This window comes from Tinamus guttatus, unplaced genomic scaffold (assembly GCF_059628265.1).
Source record: "Tinamus guttatus ecotype Peru unplaced genomic scaffold, ASM5962826v1 Tinamus_guttatus_pri_ptg000287l, whole genome shotgun sequence".
In the NCBI taxonomy this organism is placed as follows: domain Eukaryota; kingdom Metazoa; phylum Chordata; class Aves; order Tinamiformes; family Tinamidae; genus Tinamus; species Tinamus guttatus.
In genome coordinates, this window is record NW_028288821.1 from 164923 (window position 1) to 177020 (window position 12098).

Consider the following 12098-nt stretch of genomic DNA (forward strand, 5'->3'; position numbering starts at 1 on the left):
TGCAGCCGCTCCGACAGAGCAAAACCTCTGCTTTCTCATATTGAAAAACATTTCTTTTTTCCACTGATCTCTTCCCAGATCTTAAACATCGTTAAATCTCCAGCTAACTAAAATGACAGGGTTTCATTTTGTCATAAAATATCAAGATGCTGATGGCATCTCACAATCCCAGAACTCATGTCACCTCTCTCCTTGCTGGGTCTTGGCTTCTTTAACTCAGTCCCTTCTATACTCACCAAAATAGTCTGGAATAAAACCAAGAAAACTGGAAAGCAAGGGAAATAAACCACTGCACTTCTTCAGCAAAAGAAGTTGTCAGCTGGAACGTCATGGTGCTGCTATTCAAATAAAATAATTGATCAGTCCTGGTAATGCTATTGTTATAAAAACAGCGCATGAGGCATCCAGAGAGGCCAGAACCTTACCTGGACGCTAGCCTAACTGAAGAGAGTCCTGTAATGACAGCTATGTCCTTCTTGTTTAAAAACCAAAAACATCACCAAGGAGCAATTCTTGAGTCTGTGTCAGTGACAAAAAAAGAAAAAGTCAAAAACTGGACAAAGCCCACGGCAGAAATCAGCTAGAAGTCATTCTTACTCTTACTAGCTTAATAATTATGCACTAGCAAACTTATCTATCTCCTGCACAGTTATCAGTGGATTATTTAGTAATAGCAATAACCCAAATCTAAGTCTGAAAATAGATTATCAATTAACAACTAGTTTATAGCAATCTGCTTTAAAGCAATTTTCTCTTTCCTGAGTGAAGAGGATGTAGAGAGCTATACAAATGGATCTTTGGGTTTCTTCCATCAGGATGAAAATGCAAATCATTCTATAGGGATGGATTTATTTTTCCCCATTCCTCTTGTTTATCTATTCCTACATCTCTCTTAAAATAAGGGCATCCGTTCCTGTTTATGAGAGCCACAACAGTTTGTGCTTTACTGCACTGTAAAGTGAACCCAATTAACTGGTCGTGTTCGAATAGCTCAGGATATGAGTAATTCCCCAAATATACAAGGAATTGGCCCCTTGGCCTTAGTCATATCCTGCATCAGGAGAATGTGGGGACAGCTATCCAGCCTTTCCCTCTGATACTGAGGACAAATTACTCAGAAGATACATTGCCTTTGGCACTGGTGCTTGATGCAGACCTGCCTGAAACCCACAAGGGCTCTTCCATTGAATGCAAAGCCCTTGAATAACCATTCAAAGGAAGGGAAAGTGGGAACTTTTGCAAATGCTAACAAAGGAAAAAACATCCATGTGAAGCAATGTTATTTTTAGACCTTTGACTTTTTTCCAAATATTATACAGAAAAGAAATGATTGAATGATTGTTTTTATTTCTGTACCATAATGTAATAGATGGAAAAGCACGGACTAATTGCACATTAAAAAAGTACCCACAAGGCAGCTCTGTACTAGCAGAGGCCTTTCGGTGCCAAACACCCTCTAGCCGGTCACTCAGCATGGCGGGATTTGTGCTGTGCTGCACAAGCCCTGTGTCCTTCAGCAGCTTTCCCAACATCTTATCTCCTGCTTCCAAGAGATAAAACACAACCTTTGCAGAGCCTCTTCTCCAGAGGCCTTGCGCTGCTTTACAGCACATTTCGCCCTGTCACGTGCCCGCTCCCCCGCAGCAGGAGCACGAGCGGGACGCGGCCGCGCAGAGGGGCCGGAGCTGCCTCGCGCGCTGCCCTCGGCCCGGGCGGCGGAGCCTTGCGCTCACACGCACTGCTTGTGTCCCTGGGGACCCTCCTTTGCCTGTGCAGCAGCCAGTCTTTCTGAAAGGGGTTTTCACACAGTCTCCAGAGAAGAGCTGATCCTTATTCTGTCTGAACCCTCCTCCAGTACAAATAGCCCGAAAATGCCTTGGCTGCACTGCTGTTTGGAGCTTAGCCCCATTGTCTGGTGTCCGCATTCAAGTCACTGTATTCATTGACTTGTATTTTCACACACGAAATCCCTCCCAGGAAGGACAGAAAGTCGTCTGACGTTCCTGGAGCTGTGCAGAGCACAGTCGATTACACTGGTTAAACGATTTGCAGCTGCAAGTTCATTATTCTGCTTGTAAAGGTTCTTCAAAGAGAGATAGGAGAAATGGCTCTTAAAAGCAGACAAGGAGATCTGCCTTGCTTTTGGCATTATTGCTTAATTTCAATATTTTCAAGAACCAAGGACTATTTTAATGTAAATATGGGACTCCATAAAGTCAGAATATTGCTTTTTTCAGGAAGTGGGGAGCTGAGAATTGATGTAACTTTAGTAACCAAGCTGCCCAAAGGCACTAAGCCTGGCTTGATCACGGCACACGCACAGCTGCCAAATGGATCCTCTCAGATAAACTTGGCTTCATCGATCAGTTTCCAACAAGTTCTGCAATCTCAAAGGTACCTACCTCTGCCCTTTGGCTTGGTGGTAGGTGATGCAGAGAGACAGGTCCCCAAAGAGCAAAAGGAGGTGTCTGAGGATCCCTGTAGAACCACTGGAGAGGGACTTGAGTGAGAATCAGGATGCACTTCCACTTATTGAGATTTTGTTAGAGAGCAAGATTCAAATCCAGGTTAGAAGTGCATGTGCCCCTGCATGGATTGAGGCAACCTAGCTGTGAGAAGTGCTTCCAAGATCAACGACTTTATGTGGAGGGGCATTTGTAGCTGTTGCACAGGCACTGCTTTGGGTGCTCCTAACTCTGCTTTATACAGAGCATTTTTCCCATTGAAAGATGACCAAACACCTGCAGACCTAAGTCCAGGCCGGAGCTCTGAGGATGTCAGGAGCATTCGTTCTCTGCTTAATCCTCTTGCCATAATGAAGAAAGGATAGCTCCCTTTCAAAAGTTTAAAATTTATTTCAGATTATAGGTTTTTTAACAAAACCCATGGAAGAGGGAGGGCCTTAAACTGGATATGCTATTTATGTTTTATCAGCTCCAGATAACTCATGCAAAATGAGTTTTGTGGTGGAACAACCATACAGAAGTTTTAACAGAGCTCATTTTAAAGCAAGACCATCCAGAGGATGTTAGCATGTAACGGTGGCAAAATGAGCCAGATTTTTTTAAAAAACATAAGCTTTTGACAACTACCTGGTGGAAACAATTTGCTTTAAGGCAACACAACTTCGGCACCTTGCCCAGCTCCCAGTCCTCGCTGACGGGAGGCAGAGCTGGCCTCGGAGGTGCGGATAGAAACCAACAGCGCAGTTGAGGTGGGAGCAGCGCATCCACCGCAGGACCCTGTCGGGCTGGGGAAGGCCGCGGCGCCCAGCCCTGTGCAGGGGAACGCGGGCACACGGGCAGCTCGAGGGCCGGCGTCCCACGTGCAGCCCTCCGCGGCGGCTGAGGGAGGCCAGAGTCGGCCTGACGAGCAGCGGGAAGGATGGGGCGAGAATAAACTCTGTGTCTCCCCGCACAGCAAAGCCCAGGGGCTGGCAGAGCCCTAGCCAGTAGGAAGAACCTGGGCCTGGTTTCCGCATGTGTTCGAGGTGCCTTGGGAATGGGGATGTCCCTTGGTCCTCTTCCTGGAGGCCTCTCCTAAGCGTGAGTATTCATCGACCATGGGCCAACAGAAATGTTTTGGGGTTGTTTTTCTTCAAATTAGCAGGATTCAGTGTTAGCCTGGGACCTCACACTCACCCCAGCCACCTCACCTGACTCTGCGTAGGAAAGAGGATGAATTCAAAACCACCAGAGGCAGGTAGAGGAGAGGTCTACAAAGCAGCATTTGTTTTTAACAGCAGACATCCTGTTTGCAGAAACATTCCAGAACAGTTATGGTATGGAAATGCCAGTTGCAGTAGCACAGAGCCCAAGTATTCCAGCTATTAAAAAGGAAGCTAGTGTTAATATCAGGTTGATGTTGTTATTTGCTTATAACATGAGATGAGAGACTCGGGTGCTTATCCTACCTGTGCCATGAGCACAGGCAGGTTAACCGCGGCAGCGCTCGCCGCTGGATGGGCTGCTTGGGGTGGACCTGCAGAGGAGCCTCGCGTGCTTGTTCTCCGTGACGAGGTTTATGAACTCAGTTGCTTTCCCTAGGCAAATCCTTCTGTACAGCAATTTCTGTGGAAAAGTGGTTCTGGGGGGTTACAGCAAAGTATTGCTATTTGAAAGAGGGAACATTTACTTAAAAGGCTTGAACTTAATGTGCCCGTGTATTTGCAGTATTCAAAACAATGTATAAATCACTGTTTGTTGTCTGGTGCACTTCTCTCCTCTCCTGCTTGCCAAAATTACCCCAGTAAGAAGCAAGAACTGCAGTTTACTTGCTTTTTTCTCAGCTTCGGTTTCTTCATTTGATGCAAATACACTGTTAGGTTACATGTTCACACTTTACGTATCTATAAAAGTAATCTGATTTGCAAATTAAAATATTCTTTTCCTTACACTGCCAGTCTTCAGCAGAAAGACTGAGCTGTAGCAGTGTAATTATTATTAATTTGCATAGGATGGATAAACCACATTTTCCTTTCACTCTAGTGAGGCTAAATCCTTCTCAGTTAAGACAGCTGAGCCAGCACTGACTGGAGATAAATGAAAAGACTGACCATTCTGCCTGAGCCAAAGGATGATGCCACGCTGGTTCATTTGCAAAGTCACCAGTTTGAGTTTGGTCATGGGCTCCTGCTTGATATTCGTCACTGCTGGCCCAAACTGAGCTCTGAAATGGCCGGGGCTGCTCCCACCATGACCAATTGGACCAGGAGCTGCCTGCACCAGCTGCCGGGCTCTGCACACCAGCACGTGAAGAACCTCAGCTACTGCATCACATATGTGGAGTCACTGCTCAAAACAGAAAAAAACACAGTTAAAAAACACTTGACCAACTCTCAGAGTAGCAGGAATGGGAATATCGGCATTTGAGGCAATTGCTGCAGTGCATTGAGAGATATTCCACATTATGAAGTGGGGGAATACCTAAAGGCTTTTAAATAAACTTCCTCCATCCAATGTCACCTTTTCCTGCCCCCAGGCAGTGTCAGTTGTTAGCTCCTGGAGATGAAGCGGAAAGCTGCACGGGGCTGCGGAGCGGGGTGCCCATGGCTGCTGCAATCAGGGCAGCGTGGCCGGTGCGGAGGGAGCTCCAACCGGAGCCACGGAACACGGCTCCTGGGACCGCCAAGCACAAATCCCTCCTGAAACCGGAGTCGATGGGTGCGGGGAGCTGAATGGGTGCAGCACCGCAGGGCTCCGGTGAGCCCGGCCGCGCACGGGCACTTCCATTGCCAGCTTCCCACTCCCGAATTATCACCTCCCTTGTGTATCTCTCTGTTTAACTGAAAGACATAAAAAATGAATATCGTAAAAAGTGCATCAATTGGACACTTCCTCTGAACCCAGTTCCATTTATGGGTGGTAGGGGGGTTTGGTGAGTGGGCGTTTGTTTAGCCCTTGTGTGAATGGTATGTGGTGTGTGTTTTAGCAACGGGCCGCTGCCTCAGCTGCCGCATGCCTGGGAGTGCTCTCACTTGAATAATTTCTTTCTTGATCATAGATTACAATGTAAACCATGTTTTATGGTGACTCCTAACAATCCCCACTGAAGAAAACAAACCAGTTAAAGAATGCTTGCAAAATGGAGTGAGGTTTTTTGCTGTTCTAAGTTGTGTTCTCATTTGTTTTGAGGTATTTTTGTCATCGTCGCTGGGAAGCACAGCTGTCTGTGGTACTGGCAGAAATACTCACTGGTTTGAATGAATCAGATGCATAATAAAAATAATAGCATATTAAGCAGCTAAAATATTGCATTTTTAAAACTGAGAATGGCTATAAAAGTTACTCAATTTGAATAAATTAAAAATAAATACCAAGTTGAAACCAGCACAGTGTTTCTCTATGTAGCAACAGAAATCTCATTAAGAATAGTGTGCATTAGTTGGGGTGTGTGTAATCAGTGTAGGTCCTGTTTATTTGCTTAAGCTATGAAAGATTTCATGTGCTATTAATGAATGTGATTATTTTTGCTGACTTCTCTGATTACACCCGTTGCCACAGCCTGGGCAGTCCATCCTTGGAGATTTCCTGGACTTGGCTGGACAAGGTCATGAGAACCCAGTCCAGTTCAAACTTAGCCTGCTTTGAGCAGGAGGTTGGACTAGGTGGTCTCCGTCAGCCCCGTTTTTCTGCAGCTTTGCAGCTATCGCACAGCGTGGGCTGCTGGAGGGTCTGGTTTCCTGACACGGTCGGCTGCACGCTGGACACGTCTGTCCCGGCAGAGCCCCTGGGGGCCGATGCCGGCGCTTCCCGGCGGCGCTGCGTCCCCGTGGGCGGCAGCGCTGCAGCCAGGCGGGCCGGGCCGGGCCCGGGCGCACGGCCCTGCGCCGCCACGCGCAGCCCAGCGCCGCCAGCCCAGCGCGGAAGCTCTCGTTCAGCCAGCAGTAAATGAAGGGGTTGTAGCAGGTGCTGCTCATGGCAAACCAGTGAAAAGCGAAGTAGAGCGCGTTGCTGCTGTGGATGGCCCTGCAGGAGATGAGCACCACGTAGCAGTTCAGAGGGAACCAGCACACTGCAAACACTATCACCACCACCATCAGCATCTTCAGGGTCGTCATCTTTTTTTTCTGATGGGCGTAATATTGCTCCATGGTGATGTCGCCCATGGCGTTTCTCAGCCAGAGCTTCTTGGCCACCATGGTGTATGTGATGGTGATCACAAGCAAGGGCAGGACATACAAGAGAACAAAAGTAGTTAAGTCCAAGTACTTCCAGAAAAGCTCAGCAGGTGGAGGGAAGCTGGGGAGACAGACCATTCGGATTGTTCTATTCCTGAAGAAGCAGGCAAGAAAGAAGCGTTAAAACACCACCAACAGATGCACACAATACCCGGAGGAAAAGCATCTCAGATATTCTAAGTTTCTGTAAAGGTATGATAGTAGAACTCCTTCAGTAACATGGGTGAGTGCCTCCTTCAATAGAAGATCTTACATTGAATTTGGCTTGTGGCCTTAGTGATGACCTTTTTAAACAAATCACCAGAAAAAAAAGATTATCCATATTGACCTCTATTCCCCTGTAATGAAGGATGGGTTTTTGTGCCTGACTCAAATTACAGCTCTGAATCTCTGAGCTGAAACCAACTGACAAGCAAGTCTGGAAGCAATATCACAGAATTTCATTACCCTTTTTTGAAGAACGAACACAGCATCTGGTCAAAAATACAAAAGACTTCTCAATTTCACCGTATCGTCTTTTTTAGGAAGACAGATGGAAAATTGTGTGCTTTAGAATCTGTGGAACTTTGATTAATTTGAGTATGTCATATAAAAAAAAGCACTGTGTAAATATCTTACCCGATATAAAATCTCGCCAGAGTCTGATAAATGGCATGGGGCAAAGAGAAGCAGCTGGCCATAACCCAGATGATAATGATGCAAATCCCTCCTTTCACCATGGACATGCGTGGCTTCAGAGGGTGCATGATAACCTGCAGAGAAGAGCCATTCCTGAGAATTTTAAATGTCCACAACTAAGAAAATGAACTGCAATTTCTAGACAAAAATACAACTTTACTTTATTCATGTCAGAGGGCAAGCATTTCTTGCTGATCTCTGAGCGAGAAGCATAAAACACATATGCTCTCCAGGACAGTGAAGCCTACTCCACATGGATGTTAAGTGTGTTCTAGCTTGTGGTATAGGTAGTGGAAGATGTGTCTTGATTACTACAGGAGCATCAAGCAACATCCTTCAGTGCCTGAGCTTTGGTGTTGAAGGGGGAGGAGGAGAGGACCATTTCATGGGACTTTTGAGAGTATAAGGACTGGAAAGTGCAAAGAACTGTGTAAACATTAAGTGTTAATGCTGGCATGGTGCCTTCTAAACAGAGAAACATGTTGGTACCACCCACCAGCTTGGCTTTAGAGATCATGAAGGCAGGATGCCCTTTGAGCTACACAAGCTATAGGTGATTATATTAGGCAGTGAATGAATAGTTAAAAATAGGCTTATCATGTCATCAGATGATCTTTTGGTTAATGAAGTCTTTGGTACTGTGTTGGGTACATGGCTTTCCTAGTCCATTATAAATATCTATTTAACTGAGTTTTTTTAGCTCCCCTGGAGCATCTGCTCTGCTCTGATAGTTCTCAGGGAGATAAATATTTTTAGACACAAGTGTTACTTTCTCTTTGCTCAGTTATATCTCTGTACTTTTACTTATATCTCCTTGGGCTATACTAATAAATTCAATTTCTAAGAAATTTATCCTCCATGATCTTTGAGGCAATTATTGTTCTTGCCTTAATTAAACTGAAACTTCTTTATGCCTAGCAATGCTGTGCAATCAATCCAGGATATGATTAAAATGGATCATCATCTTAAAGATCCTTCCATTGAATCAGAACTCTCTGCTTGCAGGAGCTACAATGCTGCACACAGAATGCAGAGACTTCCAAACTTTATACAGTAAAAAAGAAAGAAGTGGATAATGATCCATATTCCGGTAGTCACTGTAATTTTCTGACACCAGATGGAGCACATCACAGGCAATCAGAGTGGGATCAGTTATTGTTTTGAATTTCATCTAGCCATGTCATTTACCATGTGAAATTGCTTTTCAGTTATAACTTAACAGTGACTCCAGTGCTGTGAGAAAAATACAGGCTGCCTGAGAGCGCACCTTGTACCACTGCCATGCCAGTGCACAGGATTGATCAGCCAGCAAAAATGTCAAACTATATTGCCCTGCAAGCAAACCCTTAGGATTTCCTGCACTCACTGGTTGACCTGCAAAGCCTTTTTTTGTGAAAAACGGTGTTGTGGTTTTGGGTCACTCCCCTTTCAGAAGAGGGAATTACTCAGCCTGAGATGAATGCACTACAACAGTAAGCATTATTGCCAAAATAATCCCAAAATAGTGGGGCAAATCTAACCTTCATAAGATTCATTACAAATAAACATGACTGTTTTGCTGCTGCTTGAACCTCAGCAGGTGTTCATGCCACACTATCCAGGCTGTGCTCCACCACCATCAAAGCTAGGATCCATCCCTCCATTCTTTGATTCCCTGGATAACACAGGGGTCTTGGGAAGAGCCAAGTATTCAGCCCCTCATTAGAAAGGAACAGCCCAGGGCTGAGGTGTTCTGCGTACCTGGTGTCGATCCAGAGCGATGGCAGCCAGGGTCAGGACGGATACATGAACGGAGCAGTACTGAACAAACCGGCTTACGTGGCACATCAGCTTTCCAAAAAGCCAGGTGCTGCTCACAAATCGTACCTGAAAAAAAAAAACACAAAAATGGATTAAAAACGTATGCATTATTAGAATAGTAGGCTCCCCACAAGTTTGGTAGGAAAAACTGCTGTGTTGTAGTTTCCAGGTGCTTTGCAGATGTATTATACCCAATATTCTTGCAGAAAAAAATGACTATGCCAAAGGCTTTGAAACAGTGGGATTTTTTATACTGAACAAATAAATCTAGCTGCCCTGCTTGAGTAGTTCACTGTGCATGTCCATTTGTGCGCACATATGTACAAGTAATATGGTCCTTTTGGAAAAAAGGAAAGGAATCTTAGCTCAACTACTCGGTGAGGTTGAAAATATTTCCGTTTTTACTATCTTTCAAATGTTTAAGTTTGTGGATGCTGAAAGTTGCAAAGGTCCAAAGACTGAGATAAACTCATGTAAGAAAAATCCCTCGAGTGCTGGGAAGTAGCGAGATGCTGTCTCTGGGAGAGCATTGCCTCCCTGTGGGCACCCCTGCCTGCTGAGGCCTGCAGACGCCTGGCACTGGGAATGAGCTGGGCTCTGTGCCCACTGGGCACTCGCCTGCCCTCCGAGCAGGACTGACGAGCCTGACTCCCCTCCTGCCCCACGGTGCAACACGAACCAAAGGCAATTCCAGAGGCTGTTGTCAGTGAAGTGTCACAATTTTACCCTCTGACTGAAAAGCAACTAACACTTTACAAGCTTGGCTGTCTTGCTCATTGGTCTGAATCCTGCACTTATTAGGGATAACTCCACCTGGGCAAAAAATCCAACTGCTCCTGGGCAGGAAGGGCTTAAAGTGTGTCCAGAGATGGCAATGGAAAGGCCATGATCACATTTCTTACTAACGTTCAAAGAGGTGCTGCTTACTGTGACTTTTCTTTCTACAAAGGAAATTATTCCTGAGTACTTGTGATTGCAAATATTTGCATGCTTTCAGTTATTTATGTGCAACATTTATTCCAAATTAGTGTAATCCAATTTGGAAGAAGATCAAGCTAATTTGAAACACATTTACTTCAGAACATGTCTCCGCACATAAAATTACTCAATACTAATGTGGTTTTAAGTAATTTACCATTTTAATCCAAATTATTTTCCCCGTAAAGACAACAAACTAGCAGTGATTTGGTCAATGAAGCTGCAGAAGTTTGCTATTTCTCTGAAGCTGGTGTGAAACTCTTCTCTAAGCAGAGTTATTTAATCACTCGTGCCTAACGAGCGCGTGTCTTGTGCAAACACACAAGAAGGCAGTGTCCGTCCCTGAACAGGTTGAAGGATGCAAGTCCCTCCAGGGGAGGCGGAGACCTCGGGCAGCTCCTGGACAGGGACAGAAGCAGCAGCATTTGGGATGCTTTCAAGGCTGTCAAATTCAGCTATACTTACACACTGCTTATAAAACATGACAGTGGGGCAAGACATGTGAATTAGTTAAATTCCTCCTGCCTCATTGCTTCAACTTTCTTTTTATGTCTTACTGCTTTTAGCAACCAGAGGCCGACGGCTCGGGGAGCAGTTGGCGGGGGACGTGCACAGCTCCGTGCACTCGGCAGCCTTCTCTGCAACCTCCACGAGCAATGACCTTGGCTGCAGCGCTTCCCGAGGGAGCTGGCCGCTAACGGGACTTCCTAGCACAGTTTGTCCCCACGTCCTTCCCCAGCCAGGACATCTGCATCTTGCCAGTCCGGAGGAGGGAAGCGAGCGAGGGTGCTGCCCCTATGAGGATTTAGGAGGTGAGGGACAGGAACCCGTGCTGCCCCTCGCGCCTGCGGTCCGGCCCGAGGACCGCGTGGGACATGGGGAGCAGGGAGAGGAGGTGAGAGGCGCCTGGCATCAGCCCCATGGGGACACGCGACCCCCAGCGCCACACGGCCACCCACGCGCCCCCGCCGCCCCAGCCCTTACCAGCGTGAAGGGGGTGTTGAGAACGGTGATCATGATGTCCGCGACCGCCAGATTCGCGATGAAGAGGCTGGTGGCCGAGCGCATCCGCTTGTTCTTGAGCACCACGTGACACACCAGGATGTTGCCGAAGAGCGAGACACAAATGATCACCGAGTAGGCAACGATGAGCAGTGCCTTCACCGTGCGGCTCTGCGACTCGCCCTCATACCTGGCGTTGCCACCGAAGTCGCCCAGGTCCTCCAGGTCCAGCCCGCTGTGGAGGAAGGACTGGTTGGGGAGGCCGTGGAGCGCAGAGAGGAAGGCGCTGCCGTTGGGGCGCAGGGCCCGCCAGAGCGGCTCCAACAGGTACTGGGGGGGCAGCCAGGCGGGGCTGCTCATGGCCGGAGGCGCCGCGCGAGCTTGGCACGTGCCCAGTGCCTGGAGGAGCGGGCAGGCTCAGCGTCCCCTTCTGCCCGCCCTCCTTCCCGGGAGCTCCGGTGCCAGGGGAGAACGTGCACGTGTTAGAAATACATCCTGTAGGTGCAAACTGCAGAAAAGACTTGAAAAATGGGTCCTTCCTCCCGTGCCAATCATGCGTGAGCTCTGCTCCAGAGGCTCTCTGGCTGCTGCGCTCCTTTCCCAGTCCCATACACCCCTAGGCAAGAGCACCTAGGAAGAAGTCCTAGCCAGTATTTCCTCTTGGACACCACTCTGCTTCTCTCTCATAACGTGTCCTGGGAAGTCTGCTTCATTGCTTTTCCACATGGTCCTTAATTCAGCAGGGCTCTATTTCCAAGGAGTTTTCAGAGCTCATCAGAATCAGAAAAGCAAGGGCAGCTCTTCTCCCTTCTTTCCATCCTTGAGGTACCTCCGAGAGATACACCGGAGACGGCTCTGCTCAGAGGCTGGGTGGTCCCTGCTTCCCCTGTGACAGACACAGGCTGCCAGATGACACACGGCACACGGAGTAGCCAATAGTGTCTCTTCCCAGCTCACCCCG

At 47.2% G+C, this 12098-nt stretch overlaps 1 protein-coding gene across 1 annotated transcript; it reads right to left on the bottom strand.

The window, feature by feature from the left end:
* Positions 1 to 6116: 6116 nt before the first annotated feature.
* LOC104569929 (G protein-coupled receptor 83) lies at positions 6117 to 11497 on the bottom strand. The gene is given in 5 exon segments (XM_010216929.2): positions 6117 to 6241; positions 6244 to 6773; positions 7298 to 7431; positions 9098 to 9223; positions 11120 to 11497. Coding segments are annotated over 5 exon segments (1293 nt in total).
* Positions 11498 to 12098: the final 601 nt, after the last annotated feature.